This window comes from Sorex fumeus, unplaced genomic scaffold (genome assembly GCF_029834395.1).
Source record: "Sorex fumeus unplaced genomic scaffold, SorFum_2.1 ptg000011l, whole genome shotgun sequence".
NCBI classification, from domain to species: domain Eukaryota; kingdom Metazoa; phylum Chordata; class Mammalia; order Eulipotyphla; family Soricidae; genus Sorex; species Sorex fumeus.
In genome coordinates this window covers 2,940,907-2,958,723 of record NW_026606068.1, presented here as the reverse complement: position 1 = coordinate 2,958,723, position 17,817 = coordinate 2,940,907, and the positions used below count along the sequence as shown (strand labels likewise).

Below are 17,817 nucleotides of genomic sequence, written 5' to 3'. Positions count from 1 at the left end.
GCAGTGGGGGAACTGGGCCACAGCACCGCATGCCGAGGGGACCATCTGTGGCGCTGGGCATCAAACCAGGGTGGGCCACATGCAAGGAAGTACTTTAATCCCTGGGCTGACTCTCCAGCTTCTGAGTAATACTTTTTGACCCTTCACTTAAGAGTATCGTATCGGCACACTTTTTACTATTTAAAGTTTCCTCTAAGAGTGAATTCTTTTAGAATATTCTGGAATACACAATGAAAATTCACACCTCCTTGTTCTATTTTGATATCAGTGAGTTGAAGAATTCTTTTCACACAGGAGGCTGTTCGTTTCAGTTTTAAGTTTTTGGTTTTCGGGTTTGGGGGAACCACAAGAATCCAGGTCTCTTAAATGCAAAATGCTGTACCCCAGTCCCTAGAGCGTGTCATTTCCCCAGAGGCTTCCTCAGTGGGGCTAGAGTTATCCTTCTGGGGCCTGGAGGTGAACCACGTGGTGCCCTCTGGGCAACCTTCAGGAGGACTGCTCAAAAGAATTTCTGGTTTAGACCATTGGTATCATTCTTCTATTCCCACCAGAGTATGGTACGTTTAACCATCCCTGAATAGAAGTGTCTGAGCTTACGAAGCGCTATTTCCAATTTCCACTTCTGCTCTCTGCCCCTCACCAGTCTACTAATGACCTGGCCGTATTGATCTTCCCAATTGTGTAGATTTTCTTAGTTTTGTTTTTGGTTTGGCTTTGTTTTTCGGCCATTCCCTGTGTTACTGAGGACTTAGTCCTGACTCTGCATTCAGGGATCATGCCTGGCAAGCTCGGAGTACCACAAGGGTGGTTGAGAATCAAACTCAGGTGGGATGTGTTACAAAGCTTAAAAAAACAAACAAACAAACAAACAAAAAAACAAAAAAAAAAACCAAAACAAAACAGGAAAAAACCTACTGAGTTCCATATCTCATTATTAAAGTATTTATTCTGAGTCCCTGAGAAGTACTAATGAACTTATACCAACCTGTAGTGGGAACAGTAGTAGCCTGCAATTGGGTGTTAACTCACGTATGCTTCACTGGGATCAAAAGCTCATTACTAGCTTTGACTCTGACAGTGATAAAACCACCCATGTGAATTTCAGTTCATTCACTTGTGAAACAGGATAAAAGATAAGTCTTCCTCTGAGTTAGTAAGAACTAAGTAGAAAAAAAACAGGAAAGCATCTAGCATAATACACATTCAGGTGGATAGTGAACTTCCATTATACATTTCAGAAACCATCACAGTAACGTTTAACACTGAATGGGGGGGGCAAAAGGGGGGGGGGGGCAGAGAGACAGGTTAAGTGCCTGCTTTGCACGTGGCAAACCCAGATCCCGGACATCACTACCGGGTCTGGCAGTGCCAGGCCAGGAGCAAGTCTTCAACACCAATGAAATTAAAAGCGATAGCTTTCAGGCTGCCACACAGAGAGGGGTCAAGACCACTGGTGACAGTAAACCACTGGGTTAAAGTATGGGGCACTTTGGGCTTGCCAAGACATCTTGGAAGCAAATGAAATAAAGGATCTAGTCTAAGTTGTCACAGAAATGTCTCGACACAATCGGAGGATACCTCCCACAGCGCCCCCACCCCCATATCCTCCACCAGACACTTAAAAGTAAAATTAGAATTTCAGTAGGTGCTGGTTAGATGTTAATCATACACCTGTACTTTAAAACACGGCCCTGGAGGTGGTCAGGATGATCCCATGCACTACCTAAGGGACTCATACTCTAGAAGAGGGAAGAAGTGGAGTTTGAAGCCATCAATTGGTGACAGGTGCGGAGGAAGGAAAGGAACAGGAAAGAGAACAGCTAGGACCAGCGGATGAGGTAAGGTTTCCGAAAGCAGCACATGATGGGCATATTGATAGGAAGAGTTCCAGGTCCATATAAATGTGCCCTTTTTTGGGGGGAGGGGGGGTAGAGGAATGTGAACACACACACAAAATGAAGCAACGTTTCTATCAGTGGCCATTTGGCTGTTTACTAACTTGGCTAAATAAAGGGCACACTCTTTTCTAAGAAAATGGAATACAGCGTGTCCATATTCTGAAAGCGACTCTTCCTTCATTCCCAAAGCAAGGCCAGTTTCTAACCATGAAAAAAAAAATAAAAAAAACAACGCTCCTTGCAGGAACTCTGCACTCCCGGCCAGCTAGTAACTCTGTCAACTCCCTCCACCGCGCATTCTCAAGAGCGGAGCAGAGATACAGTAACAGCGAACAAAAACCGCGATCGAGCCTCATTTGAAAGAAAGGGCCAGAGACGGAGGGCGGCGGGAGGATCCTTGGGGACAGCGGTCTGTTCCGGACTTGGACGACATCAGAAACCTCTCCAGGTACCGTGGCTAAGCAAACGCACACACAAGCACCAGACTCTCCTTCCTCCACGGCCCGGGAGCTCAGGGCTGCTCGATTATTTCAAACTTCTGCTTTTTCTTCCTCGTTTCCTCGCCCCCACGAGAGCCTCTAAGAATTACTGCCACACGCTGCAGCGATCAAACCGCTACCCGCGAGTCCGGGGGAGGCGGCCGGAGGGAGGGTCGCGTCCATCCACCGCATCGCCAGCAAGCCCTGGCTCCGGTGGGTCCCGGCGGGCGCGGGGGTGGGGGGGGGCGCGGCAGGATCGCGGCCCCCCCACGCCCGCCCCAAACGCGGCCGCCCAAGCTCCGACCAAACTGTCACCGAGTTCCCGAGCGCCCGACGCGGAAACAAACAAAGGAAACCCGATCCATCCCAGGCGCCGCGAAGCCCACGTTCCGGTGGTTTCCTCTCGGGGGGCCGCTGCAACCGGGGGTCCGCCCTCCCTCCGCGCCCCCCGCCCCCGCCCCCCGCGGCGCGCGGCCCGCCCACCCCCGGCCCGGGCCCGGCTAGGCCGCGCCGCGCCGGCCGACACTCACTCCGGCGGGAAGAGGCGCAGCTCGTCGATCTTGCCCAGGAAGCCGAAGAGGGTCCGCATCTGCTCGGAGCTGGCGCTCGGGGAGACGTTCGTCACCTGGATGACCTCGGTGCCGCCGCCGCCACCGCCGCCGCCGCCGCCGCCCGGCCCGCCGCTGGGGCCCGGGCCCGCGGCGCTGGGCACGACGCTGGTGCTGCTCATGGCGCTGCTCGGCGTCTCGCCCCTGCTTTAACACATCAAACACACAACAAACAGTGAGAGGGAGGGGGGGCAGGGACCGGCCGCCGGGCCGCCGAGGAGGAGGAGGAGGAGGAGGAGGAGACGACGAGGACGAGGACGAGGACCAGGCCCGCCGCCGCCGCCGTTTCTCCGCCCCGCCGCTGGCCGGGGGAGGGAGGGGAGCGCCGCGCGCGAGGCCGGGGCCTGACGGGCGGTGGAGGGCGCGAGCGAGCGAGCGAGCGAGCAGGCGACGAACCAACGGCCGCCCCCGCGCCGCCTCGGGCCGCCTCGTTCGCCGCCCGGCCCCACAATGCCCCGCGGCGCGCGCGTCACCGCCGCCCCGCCCCGCCCCGCGCAGGCGCAGCGGCCGCCCGCTCGCGGGTGCTCGGTGGCGGCCCCGCACAGACGGCCTGTCCCCGCGACCGTGTAGACGAAAGACGCCCGTGAGGTTTCGCCCGCAGTCCCCGGCCGGCCCCGCTGCTACGGGAATTGCCCAGCACTAGACTTTCCCGCCTTCCGCATTTTTTTACTTGTAGCCAGACCGCCTAGTGCAGCCCGTCCTGGGAGCATATGGTCCCGGTTCAGAGCCCCAGGGTCCGCTAGCCCGGGCGAGATCCCAGTGTCCGCTACCGCCCGGGGAGATCTGAGTGTCCACTAGCATCCGGAGAGATCCCAGTGTTCACTAGTGCCCGGGGAGATCCCAGTGTCCATTAGCCTCCGGGAAGATCCCGGTGCCCACTAGCGCCGGGCGAGATCCCAGTGTCCACTAGCGCCGGGGGAGATCCCAGTGTCCACTAGCGCCCGGAGAGATCCCAGTGTCCACTAACGCTCGGAGAGATCCCAGTGTCCACTAACGCTCGGAGAGATTCCAGTGTCCACTAACGCTCGGAGAGATCCCAGTGTCCACTAACGCTCGGAGAGATCCCAGTGTCCACTAACGCTCGGAGAGATTCCAATGTCCACTAGCGCCCGGAGAGATCCCAGTGTCTACTAAAGGCGGGGGGAGATCCCAGTGTCCACCGGAGCCCAGGGAGATCCCAGTGTCCAGTAGCACCCAAAGATCTCGGCAGCCTCTGCCCATTGGTCAGCGGCACCAAAGCGGTTCCTGGCCCATCCCGGGTCTGTGAGCACCACAGAGCATGGAGCGACCCCCGAGCGCTTGCCGGAAGCGAGAGCCCCGTGAGCACGTGTGGGCGCAGCACCCACCCGGCTCCCGGGAAGTCTTGTGCCTCAGTTGCCTGTCTGCAGGGAGGCAAGCGATCCCCAACATCACAACCACCGAGGGATGAGGGGGAGTGGAAACATAAACTTTATCTAAGTAGGATGGAACGCGGGAGTGCTCTATCAAGGAAGTTTCATCCCACAAGCATATAATCAAGTGTACTGCCTGAGATTTCTGGAGACAAGCTTGCTTTCAAGGTAGATTCTGGATCAAAATAATTTTGAAGCTTTTCGCCATAAACCCTCCAATGGATTTCTTCACTGGGCCTCTGAAATGATCCCAGTGGGGTCCGAGGAGTTGTGACTCTACACTCCCCGCTTTCCTCCCTTCCACTATGCCTTTGGACAAGTCATTAATGACCCTCCTTGACCTGTCCAAAGGTGGGGCTGTCCCACAGCACCTGCAAGCTAAGTTTGGGCTTCCTCTTGGTTGCTCAAGGACAGAGCCACAATATGGTACCTCTGAGGGGGAGTTCGGGGTAAGTTAGAAAGTCAGAACCCAGCCAGAGTCAGTGTGTGGCACCTGTGCCTGAGTGGCAGTCTTTATAAACTATTACAGACTGCCTGATCCAGAATATTTCTTTAGGACTCTACCCCTCTCTCCAAACACAGTACATTTTTGGAGTTTGAAACGTAAGGTATTCCAGAATATTTGATGAGAGGCTACTTAATAAGTCATGTCTGTTAGCTGCCTCTGAAATGTGCACTGTCAATATCATGTAATTTCTTGTTCGGTCTGGAATCATGGAATCAGCTGCTGATGATTCTGGGAGCAACGCTGAGCTATGTGCCACAACAGGGCTTCAGTTTGGGGGGAGAGGGGGAAGGGACAAACAAGGGAGGGCTCCCACCATTGTTTTTCAGTTTTAAATGTTACCATTTAGAGCCCACGGGAGCAAAGCTTCTCGTGCAAGAGTCCCGCTGGAAATGGCCCCCGAGCACTCGACCCCCAGCACTTAACCACGGAGCACTATGCCAGGTGTAGCCTCCAGCATCACAGGGTGTGCCCCAAAATCAAAAACAACGACCACCACAAATAATGTTAACATCTATTTATTCTCTGCGGTTACAAAGAACTCTCTTGTTTATCCTATACTTTTCTGGATGTCTGATTTAGTTTTCATAATTCAGACTATACATGGGAACCAAACAAAAAGTTTTGACAGGATAAAATTCTTGGGAGTCATCAGAGGCCAGTCTATGTATAACTTGTTGAACAGAGCAAAAATATGGGACTTCCCTAGAAACAATGGGGTCCCAAATGTTTGGTTCTAAGGAGAAAGATTTTGAATATTTTATTTTCAAATTATCTAGCAGCTAGCAAGTCTGGACATAAAGCGAGGGAAATGGTTCCTCCACTGCCCTAGGGCCTGAGGGAAGTTAAGGGGCTTGCTATGAATACGGCACCTGTCTGGCCCTACCCTGACTCTGGCCCCACGCTGCCATGAGTGATCCTTGAGCACTGAGACTCAGCCAAAGCCCTAAGCACTTCCGGAAATGGCCAACTACCACCCCTGAAAACAAAACAAAACAAAACAAAATAAAACAAAACAAAAGGCACTGCCCTGTCTTTTGGGGGATCTCCAAGTGGTGCTGGCTCCAGCTCCCCAGGGGCTGCATCAGTGATTTTCAGCCCCCTGGGCCAGCGGTTTAATGCAGGGGCCCAAAGACATGAGGCCACTGGGACCTGCAGTGCCTGGGAGACCCCCGCGATTCCAGAGATGCTGGGCGTCGGGGGGAATAGGGGGAACCCAGGACTGTACCCCACAACGCCAAGGGGTCCTGTGGTGCTGTAAATGGAATCCAGGCCAGCCCCACCCTGTACTATTTCCTGGCCTTGTCCTGTCATTTACTACGCAGGATTTGAGAAAATTTTCCATGCAAAGACTTTCTTCCGGGGTAGGTTAGACAGCTCAAAGAGCTAGTGTGCTCAATCTGGGGTTCAACCCTAGCCCTTCGGGGTGTGGTCCGGCCCGCAAACCAACCAACCCCAATACCCTTCCACCTTAAAAACCTACTTCAGTGAAGAGCGGACTAAGAAGCTGTAATTCCAGAAGACTCTTTTAGGTCTAACACATTAAGTGACAAACCTCCAACACTATTACATTAGGCCATGATTAGGTCTACAACATTAAATATTGAACCCACACCATTATTACCCGTTTCCCGTAGACAAAGTGGCTGGAAAAATGAATGACAAATATAGCCAAAGATATAAATAGGTCACACCTATGACAGCTGAAGACCACTTCAGGTGGTCTTATGTAGGCTGCTGATTTAACAAAACTTTAAGCGGTACAGACAGGCTCAGGGAGATAACCCAGAGGGCTGGAGCACTTGCCTGGCAGCCACAAGCCTTGAGCACTCCCCAGGGCCCCCTGAGCACCTGGGCCAAGTAGCGAGGCCCCCCACAAAAGTACAGCAGAATCCAGACATGGGATCATGGCTGCTGCATATCCTTCAGCCCCAGTATCAGAAGGGGTCAAAATATTGCAAATTCCTTCGGATTTTATGCACCGGCTCTCTCTCCCGAGATTTTTCTAGCCACTAGAAACACAGCCAAAAGCTCATGAAACATGGGGTCGGGCTGGACAAGGGAGGGCGTTTGCCTTGCATGTGTCTGAACCGGGTTCCATCCCCGACGTCAATGGTAGCAAGCTCTAAATAGACACATACAAAGATGCAAGAGAGTTCTGGGCCTTGATGGAAATAGCACAGGATAGTAGCTTTTTTGAGCTGAGACTTCAAAGAGAAATTTACAAAAAGAAGAAAGAAAAAAAGATGAGGGATAATCCATTTGGATTTCTGGGGAAAGAGCAACCCTCACAGAGGAAGAGCAAATTAGAAAGGTCCATGCAGCAATTAGAAAAGCTTTCAAGAAAAGCAGGAGCACACTGGCCCGCCGGCCCGCCCTCTATCCATCCCTCCCTCCCTCCTTTCTCTTTTTCTCCCTTTCTTTCCCTCCCTGCCTGCTTTTTTTGGGGGTCACGACCAGTGATGCTCTCCTGCACTCAGGAATTACTCCTGGTGGTGCTCAGGATGCTGGGAATTAGAACTCTGGCTGGCCACATGCAAGGCAAGCGCCCTATCTGCTGTACTATCGCTCCAGCCCAGGAGCCCTTTTTTATTTTTTATTAGCTTTTTGGGTCACACTTGGCGATGCACAGGGGTTACTCCTGGCTCTGCATTCAGGAATTACTCCTGGCAGTGCTCAGGGGACCATATGGGATGCTGGGAATCGAACCCGGGTCAGCAGCGTGCAAGGCAAACGCTCTACCCCCTTACCCGCTGTCCTATCGCTCCAGCCCCCAGAAGCCCTTTTTTAATCAAAAGAGCACTCTCCACTTTCTAGCCCAGAGGCCGGTCGGGAAAGCCTGTCAGTGTAAGGGCAAGAAGGTTGTTAAAGGGTCAAGTTTACCTTCCAGGGGACTGACCAGGGAAGGCTTCCAGATAAATAGCAACCCAGGGGCTCAAACCCAGAGCCTTAGAGAGGCAAGGCAGGTCTGAGCCCCCGCGTCCCGAACTATAATCGACCTCTCTCCCCATATTCTAGTGAATGCTTACAGGTTTTTGAAATATTCCAGAGGGGGTATGAATGTCCCACATTAGGGCTCTGATGCTTAGGTGGGGAAACTGATACTCAGTATTAAGAAAAATGGGTCACGGTCACGGTCATGGTCCTCCCGTTCATCGATTTGCTCGAGCGGGCCCAGTAACGTCTCCATCATGAGACTTGTTACTGTGTTTGGCATATCGAATACTTCACGGGTGGCTTGCCAGGCTCTGCCGTGCGGGTGAGATACTCTCGGTAGCTTGCCGGGCTCTCCGAGAGGGGAGGAGGAATCGAACTCGGGTCGGCCATGTTGGCTGCGTGCAAGGCAAACGCCCTACCGCTGTGCTATAGGTACAAGTGTCAAAAGAGAAAACACTGAAAACCGCCACCAATGGGGGCCGGGATGTGGGGGTGGGGGTTATCGTTTTAAAACAAGTTTTAATTTCTTCTAGGTACCTGAATTCAGATAAGAAGTTCTGCAACAGAAGATAGAATGGGGCTGTGAGAGTACAACCCAAAGGCCTTGCACATGGCCGAACTGGGTTTGATCCCCAGCATCACAAATGGCCTCCTGAGCAATGTAATTTCTGAGTGCAGAGCCAGGAGTAACCCCCGAGCATCACTAGGTGTGACCCTCCCGCCTCCCTAAAAAAAAAAAAAAATCTTTGGTCAATCACTATACTCATAGGACATCACATTCCTAGCTGGATAAACCGACAATTTTTGAGGACGACTTTTGTTCTTTCATGTAAAAAATGGCAGAACAGTCCAATCTGACACAATCTTGGGGTTCTGAATTAGCAACAAACCAACCCCCCCCACATCCCCACCAGAATCAATTTAGTTGTAAAGCAGCTCCTCCACTCTGACAAACACATTTTGAAAACAAGGAAGACCATGTATTAACTTGTGATTCTCACACCCAACATTATTACAACACAGTGAGCATTTGGTTGAAACATTCCGAATATGATGTATGTGCTAAAAAACTTACTTCTCAGATTAATGAATGCAGATGGGAATATACTTGTTAGATGGAGGGGGAAATTTGGTGATGAAGATATACTCTCAATGTATTGAGGGGATTTTTCCTTGTAACTTCTAAGCAAAAAGCAAAGAAAGCTGAGGGAAATAGATGCTGCTTAGAAAAATGACTTTAAAAAAAACAAAACACCCTTATTTGCAGAGAATTAACCCACCACCCTCTTCTTTTCCCTCTAAATAAAAGGGAAAGAAAGGAGGGAATTTGCATTGAGACAGATGGGCAGAAGAAGAGTGGATGGCAAAATCAAAAACATCCTAGTGGGGCCCGACATAATACAGTAGGTGGGGCACCTGCTTGCACAGGGCAGACCCAGGTTTAAGTGCCCAGCTACCAGGAGGGATTCCTGAGTACAGAGCCAGGGGCAATGCCTAAGCATGGCCAATGGGTGTGTGTGTGGGGAGAGAGAGAGAGAGAGAGAGAGAGAGAGAGAGAGAGAGAGAGAGAGAGAGAGAAAACATTCTAAGAATGTATGGAAATTATGGTTCATTTCCAAATGTTATTTTTTTCCCAAGGTTACATCAATGGCAGGGACTGAGTGGCCGCTTTTGGTAAGGCTTTGTTTTTTATGATTAACAGAGGGGGAAAGTCGAGCTAAAGAGTCTGTTAACTGGAATTCATAGGCACAGTATTTTAGCTACAGTGCATAAATATTGGTAGAAACACTCCCCCCCCCCCATTTATTTGTACTGATTTGTTTGGCTTTTGGATTGAATGGGGTCTAACATAAATTCTTAGTTGAAGCTCCACGTACTGATTACATGATACTGTTGCCTATGTTACATGAAATTCTTCTGGCATCTCAATTAAGAGAAAGGCCATGTGAAGAAATGTTTCACAGCTTTCGATAGTTGAAATGGGAGTGTGGGGGGGGAACCCCGGCAGAGTTTCATGTATCGATATTCGATATGCCAAAACCAGCAACAAGTCTCACAATGGAGACGTTACTGGACACTGGAGAGTTACTGGTGCCCGCTCAAGCAAATCAATGAACGATGGGAGTGCTATACCATTTGCATTTTTTTCTATGCTACAGAATAAGCATTTGCTTTTTGAAGGAAAATTCTTTATTATTTCTAAAGTTAAAAAAAAAACCACCGTCGAAACTGAAAGCAATCTCAGTTCAGGTATAAGAGGGTCTTCTTTCACGGAATGTTTTACAATACCTTTTCATCCCCGCAAGGTTTAAGAGGTGAGCCTAGGGCCAGAGGTATGTGAGTGAGCCTAGGGGCCAGAGAAATCAGGACCAGCATCCTCCCTGCTGCAGTGCAGATCCTGCCACCACCAGCAGGGGCCACTCCTGGGCACACAGCCAGGAACAGCCTCAGCACCACCAGGTGTGGCACAGCCCACCCCCCTGCAAAAAGCCCAAACAAACAAACAAACAAACTGTGCAAGCCTACACCTTTGCATCCCCCTCCATTAGCCCTGGTGGCCACGGAGCAGGCCAAAGTGCCAAGCTGCCTGAGGAGCCACACAGAACTGGACACCAGCGGGCGGGGGCTGACTAAAAGCACACTCTGGGGTCTAGGGATTAGAACAACCGGCCCTGGCCTTGCACACAACCAAACCAGGTCAGTTTCCCGGCATCCCACAACACCCTCTCCACCCCCAGCACTGCCAAGAGTAATTCCTGAGTATAGAGCCAGTAGATAAGCCCTGGGCACCTCTGGGTGTGTTCCCAAACCAAACCAAACCAAAACAAAACAAACAAATAAATAAATAAAGCAAACCCACAATAAAGTCAAACCAATGGGGGCTCAACCACCAAGTATGAGGAGTGTGCCTTTTGATTCATTACTTAGTTCCCATTTCCTACACTAAAAAATCGGAAGAAAATAGTGCCCACCGAACTGGATTTGTGAGAATGAAAACATCAATACAGTATAAATTAAAAACTTAGAGGGGCTGGAAAAAGAGTACAGCGGGCGGTGTAACCGCCTTGCACATGGCAGCCCTGGGTCCATCCTGGGCCCACTAGGGGTGATCCCTGAGCACTGCCAGCTGTGGCCCTCAAACAAAACTAAACAACACAACAGCCTTTCTGACAAACAAAAGGCCACCTCATCCGGGTGCAGTTTCACATGAGCATTATTTGAGGCGAGTAGCTCGGACTAACTTCTTGCCATCGGTACCACTGAAGCAGAGTTCCTCACTTCCTATGCCGCATCTTGAGAGTTTTTATTGGGGGAGGAGGGTGGTGGAGGAGGAAGGCGAACATCGTAAAAAAATAAATACGAGCGTGTAAGAAAGAAGCCCCTTACTCTGCTCCCCTGAGCATGCGCTCAACTGTCAGCGTTGCTCCTACCTGGACCCCAATTCCCAGAGGCGAAAAAGAGGCACAAGAGGGCCATCTGAGGCTCCCACGGGCCGGGAGAGAGCTCAAGTAATGGGACGCAGGCCGGCAAGCTGTGGGCCCCGCATTCATGAGGAACGCATGAGGAAGTTCTCGACTTCCTCACCTTTTCGCTGGATGGACAAGACCTACGCCTGACCCAAGAGCATGACTGGGACCGTGAAAATACTTCGCACATCAGTTAAGTGGCAGTAAATATGGAAAATCTATCCGAAGTCCTTTCCCTGTGGAGAGGCTGCAGGAATGGGAAGGTGAGTACCAACAGCCTCAAAACTCCAGATTCATTTTGACTCCAGAGCAGCGATTTATCAAGCTGAGGGTACCACGAGCTGAGGGTAAACCAAGCATCCCCCTTCTTTTCAAATCACACACAAATGGCCCACGAAAAATTATTTCAAGGAAGGTTTCGTTACTTTTCTCCATCTTTCGAGAACTTATTTTTTTTTCTTTCTTTCCCCAATTTTTATTTAGGCGCAGTGGGTGATTTACAATCCTGTTAATAATAGCGTCTCAGGCAGAGAATGTTCCAGCTCCACACCCACCATCAGTGTCAGCGGCCCTCCACCAGCATTTCAAGTTCCCTCCCCACCCCCTGGAGAGTTATTTTTAAAAGACACAAACAACTACAATTCTGTTTGATCCGTCTTAAAAAGTACGGACCTGGGTCAGAGCAAGACTACCCAAAGGACCACAGCTGGAATGAACAAAGAACCCACATGCTCACTAAATATTGCTCAGATTACTAAGTATAAGAAAAACAAATCGGAATTCCTGACTCACTCAAGCTCAAAGCACCCGTGTTTCCTCGCCAACTGTGCTGGGCCATATAGGGGCAGGAGAGAACTAGGTGGGGGTAAGATTTGGAGGAGTCTAGCAAGAAAGCTCCCCGTCTGCCAAGTCTGCAGAAAGGGCCCAGGCTATGCAAGGGATGGTCTTGCCAAACATCTCACTGTCCTGCTCTTTCTCCCCAAACCTAGGTCTTACCATCTTGCACGCTTTAAACCCAGTGCAAAGCTCAGCCACCCTTTTCAGGTTAGACTCTTGTCCTAATTAAGACTGGGTCGAAATTTACTTGCCCTTCCCTTCCTTTCCTAAAATCAAGGTCTGCCAGCAACTGGCCCTCTCCTGTCCTCCGTGTCCGGACTACCTGCAGGGCAGGACTTGAGGACACCAAAGCTTGCCACCTCTGTCACTTGATACCATGAATCACAGCTCTGCAAGCCACAATTAGCTTCCACCCCAGCTTAAGCACTTTGAAGCACTGAACCCAGTACTATCTGCAGGGAAGGAAGGAAGGAAGGCATGAAGGAAAAGTAACTTCCTAGGCAGAAAGCAAAGCCCAAAGGCCAGCATCTCTGAGGTGGAAATCATCAGTGCTGAATTAAGGGTCCACCAATTTGGGGACGAGTGCGAGTGCGGAATAGCAATCTTCAGTTCTCCAGAATGCAGAGGAGCCAAGTGGAGCCCACAGGCTGGCACTGGAGGGCAAGTATTTCAACACCCCAGGATGTTACTTTTTAAATCACATTTTAAAAAAAAAAAGCGACTGGTATGTGAAAGGATGGAGAAATAAGTAGAAAATAAACCAGCAGTCTTACAGGTAATGTGAAAGCTAAACTAGCATTTATCTTAATCAGAATTGTTGAGCTTGAGGTCACTCGCTGGAGTATTTAAATAAACTCAGATAAAACGATAAAAATGTAAAAAAAAAAAAGTATTTACCAAGTATTTACATCCACTGACTGTGACTGTCTCCAATCTACCCAGTTCAGATTTTTCTCTTTCCAAATGAAACTGAGACCAAGAATAAAGTCCCTGGGATTAAATTTTGTCTAAGGAAAATTGTCAGATGCCTTGTTCAGACAGAACAGTACTTGTCTGTATAATCATTTAAAGCGTCTAAACAAACAAACAAACAAAAAACCTGAACAAACAGGTGCCAGAGATAGTACAGGGGTTAAGACTCTTGCCTTGCATACGGTCAACCTGGGTTTGGTCTCTGGCATCCCGTATGGTCTCCCGAGCCCACCAGAAGGAAACCCTGAGTTAAGAGCCTGAAGCAACCCCTAACTACCATTGGGTGTGGGCCCCTCTCCCCCCAAAAGAAAACAGACAATCTCCATCAGAAAAAAAATCATCACTCACCATTCCAACAAGGCACGACTGAGAGACCCACTGGAAACTATAAAACTGCAAAATATGTCCCTTTCAATAAAATAAAAGACTGCAAAATGTTTTCTACTATTTTCAAAAGTTGCTAGCTGTAGGCTCAAATGGGAAGCACCCGTGAAATGGACGCGATGGAAACTCTGAAGACACCTTTAAAATTGAGTATCTAAAACATGAAGCACCCAAGTCCTATAGAACTTTTCTCTCAATTTGGATATGCTTGAATAGTTCTTGGGTGGGGGGTTGGGTACGCAGGGTTTTGGCCAACCCAGGTGTTGCCTGGAGGCTATTCCCAGCACCAGGATTACATAAAGCCAGGCTCCCAAGAACAAGGTGACTCTCCAGCCCTTGAGCAATCTGCCCGCTCCTGGAGGACCTTACTGTAGAGCAAGATGCACACAACTGAAAGCAGAGGACAAAGTAAAACATTCAGGCCCCAAACATTTCACCCACAGTACGTGTCAGATGTCACAACAGTCAATAGTGAAGTAAAAATGTTTTCTCAATAGCTATTTTTTGCCGTAAAATTACAGCTCTCACTGACAAGGCAATGTTCTGAAAGAGAAATATACTCATTAGCAAGAGGCTGAATCTGTTACTCTAGACAAAAAGCAACTTTCTAGAGAAGTCTGCTTAGATAACATCTCTAGACACTCGCCTGGAAAGTTGTCAGATGTCCCATTCGTACAGAACAGTATTTGTCTGTATAATCACTTTTAAAAAGCCCACACAAGGGATGGAGTGATAGCACAATGGGTGGGGCGTTTGCCTTGCACACAACTGACCTGGGGTTCGATTCCCAGCATTCCATATGGTCCCCTGAGCACCGCCAGGAGTACCTCCTGAGTGCAAAGACAGGAGTAACCCCTGAGCATTGCTGGGTGTGACCCAAAAAGCCAAAAAAAAAAATAAAATAAAAAGCCCACACAAAATATGCTGTTTTTGTTACAATTTCTTCATTTGCCCCAATAACCCAATTGTCCTTTCAGCTATCAAAAACATGTGACATGAAAAGTTCATCAAGTAATCCAGCTGTTTGGGAATGTGAACTTTTAATGGTAGAGGCAAATTACTTGCCTATCATTTTATCTTCAATAGCACAGCGGTAGGGCGTTTGCCTTGCACGCAGCCAACATGGCCAACCCAAGTTCGATTCCTCCGCCCCTCTCGGAGAGCCTGGCAAGCTCCCCGTGACATATTCAATATGCCAAACACAGTAACAAGTCTCACGAAGGAGACGTTACTGGGCCCGCTTGAGCAAATCGATGAACAACGGGAGGACCATGACCGTGACCGTGAATGCCAAACACAGTAACAATTGTCACAATGGAGACGTTACTGGGTCCGCTCGAGCAAATCAATGAACAAGGGGAGGACTGTGACAATGACATTTTATCTTTGGTAAGAGTCTTGTTTTCCACTCTGAAACAAAATGTTCAGTTTCTTTTTGTATTTAGCAAAACAGCTAAGAGAAAAAGCTGCTTTTCATGTAGTTTAATGAAATCAATTTATTAAATTAGATAAAAGCAGTAACCTCAAGCAAGTGAAAAAGGAGACATTCATTCAATATCATTTTAATATGGTATATAAAATCCATTTCTTCCCCCCTTTTTTGGCTTGTGGACCACCCAAGTCTGTGCTCTGGACTTGCTCCCCTGGTTGCAAGGGGACCAGGCTCTGCTGGGGACAGATTTGGGGTTGGCTACCTGCGAGTCAAGTGCTGTACTCTCTTCAACCCTGTCCTTCCTCCCACCTTTTCTTGGCTTTGTTTTGGGGCTACCCTGGGTGCTCAAGGGCCATTCCCAGCTCAGTGCATAGCAGGAAATGGAACCCAGAAATTCTGGGTTCATGCACCCCTGTCCCTTGAGCTACCTCAACGAAGCTAAAATCCATTTCTTATAAAAAGCAAGTATTTTTAAACAGCCGTGTTGGAAAAAAGCTGGATCTTCACTTTGCAATGGATTCTTCTTAAATACCTGATGAAAAGCACCAGGTCTCATGAAAAGAGCCTTGAAACTTCTCTTTCCAAAATCAACGGACTCAAGCTGTAAGCTTTTGGTTTCCGTCAGTTTGAGATCAAATATGTAATTTGGTCAGTGGGAAGGCACATGCTTCATTCAGGCCCTCCAGGTTGAACCTTGGCACCAAAAACAAAGATAAAAAGCTTCACTCTCCCAAGCGTAAATGGTTTCACTTGGCCAATCTGCTCTGGCTAACAGGTAGAACACTGCAGCAATTGCTTTTCTTTTCTTTTTTTTTTTTTTTGGTTTTTTATTGGGGGGGGGGTCACACCCGGTGATGCACAGGAGTTACTCCTGGTTCATGCACTCAGAAAACAATTCTGGCGGTGCTCGGGGGACCATATGGGACGCTGGGAATCGAACCTGGGTCGGCTGCGTGCAAGGCAAATGCCCTACCCGCTGTGCTATTGCTCCAGCCCCCGCAGCAATGTCTTTACATACAAAATAGACCTCAACTAAATAGTCGCCTTGGTTTCACAGACCCCTTGCCATGCAACAAAATACTTTTTAATACAATGTAAACCAGTATTTCCAAGTAATATTGTCCTGAAAGGTTGACAGAATTTAATTCGTGTAGAAGCACAACAAAGTCGAAAATGTGTACCGTGCCCATCGTCTTAAAATAATGTTGAACTGAAGAATCTACTGTTAGGGGGAGGAATGGCTCCTATCAGTTTTTTGGTTTTTTTTTTTTTTTTTTTAGGAATTCATCATTCAAAGGTAGGCAGAAAAATCCCCTAATAGAGAAATAAGTGTTTCTCCAAGAAACAAGTCTCTTAATTGAAACACCTTGTCATATGGTTCCAGGACAGAGCAAGTTGAAACGATGGAATACAAACTGTTCAACAAATCACAATGATTGACAGGGAAAACTTGAGAGCAAGATACAGGTTCAAATTTCTGGCCATACCTTCCAGGAACCTGGGACCTTGAACACTTTTCTGAACCCCCGTTTAGTGCCATCATTTCTTCATTGGAAAAAATGATGGTGTGAAGTAAGAACTAGCAAGAGCACTATTCACGCTCAGTAAAGCCCACCTCTGAGAACAGACCCACTAAGGCAGCGCAATCATCACAGTCAAGACCCCCCCCCCCCCAACCCCTGGCCCGCCTCCGCCCCCACAACCCGGTAGCGACCTTGCAAAACTGCTAGGGTCCTGGCTTTAAAACCCACTCTTTCCTTGCTCGGAAGTGTAACGTCTGGCACCTTTCTGCTGTTCACTTTCAGTGTAAGGGACTCTACAGAACAAAGAAGAAATCAAAGAGGGAAGAGAGTTAAAAGGCATATTTGACAGGCAAGAACGGGGTCTCGGGCAAAACTGGGAGTGACGCAGAATTTGTCAGGGGACCCTCACATCCTGGTATCTTTATCCAAGGGTCGCAATGCGGACCTTTGCTTGCATGGGTGAGGCCCTGGATTTGATTCCCGGCACAGCAAAAGAGTGAGCAAATAAATAAATAAATAAATAAATAAAAATACTGTATCGATCCCCAGCCAACTTGATGGGTTATTTGCCGGTTTTACGATGCTTTGTAAAAGACGATCCCTACATGCGTAATGTTGGAAACGAGCTCTTAGTGACCACTGGCTGAACGGATCACCAGGGTTGCGGATCCATTTCCGACTGAGGAAGCTCCCAGGTCTTCCCCGCCAATCTCCCCTCTTCCTCCTGCGGTGCCGGGGACTGCAGCCAGGTCTCACGATTGCAAAGCGCCGGATTCCCCGCCGGCCCAGGCCTCCCCACCCCCCACCCCCCAGCCTCCAACCTTCATTTTCTGTTCTCGAGTCCCTTTCCTCACCGAGCGCCCAGATATGTGATCTTTGGTTTTTGCTAATAGATAAATCAAACAAATAAAAATGCCGAGCGGGGCTAGGAACGATTGCCTCCAAGTTCATGGAAAAGGAGGGAGCTTTCCAAGCGACCGAGCGACTTAGCAGCAGCACAAGGTACGGAGGCCCGCTGGGATTCAAACTCGCCTCCCCCAGCTCCCAGACGGGCCGTTTCCGCTAGCCTCGAGCCTGGGGCTCCACCTCCACTCGTCTCTCCAAACCGTGCAGGCAACAACAACAAAAAAAAACATTTCCCAGGACGCTTCCCCCGCCCTCGTTCCCGCTGCAGCCTCCCTTCTCTGCAGCAGACCCTCCGATCCAAACCCCCTCCATCAGGGGGAACACGCACTAGGGGAAGCAATCGGAACAGAGGCTCCCAGAACAGAAATCTGAACTTCCTGGGCCCGGGCAGGTCTAGCGCCACCACCCCCCACCCCCCGGCGATCAACCCAGGCTGGGGGGCGGGGGGGGGGGGGTCCCGAGATCTTGCAAGACCGCG

General features: G+C 49.5%; 1 protein-coding gene across 7 annotated transcripts in view; it reads right to left on the bottom strand.

Annotated features, from left to right (window-relative positions):
* SRSF11 (serine and arginine rich splicing factor 11) overlaps positions 1–17,817 on the bottom strand; it is a 37,349-nt gene that overhangs the window by 19,311 nt on the left and 221 nt on the right. Inside the window, exon 2 of one of the 7 annotated variants that reach the window (XM_056111020.1) lies at positions 2,908–3,129. In XM_056111020.1, the coding sequence (XP_055966995.1) occupies positions 2,908–3,107 (200 nt within the window). In that variant the 5' untranslated portion in view covers positions 3,108–3,129. Of the gene's footprint in view, positions 1–2,907; positions 3,203–17,817 lie in introns of those variants that run through there. The other 6 variants (XM_056111021.1, XM_056111025.1, XM_056111027.1 and 3 more) reach the window with 6 other exon arrangements.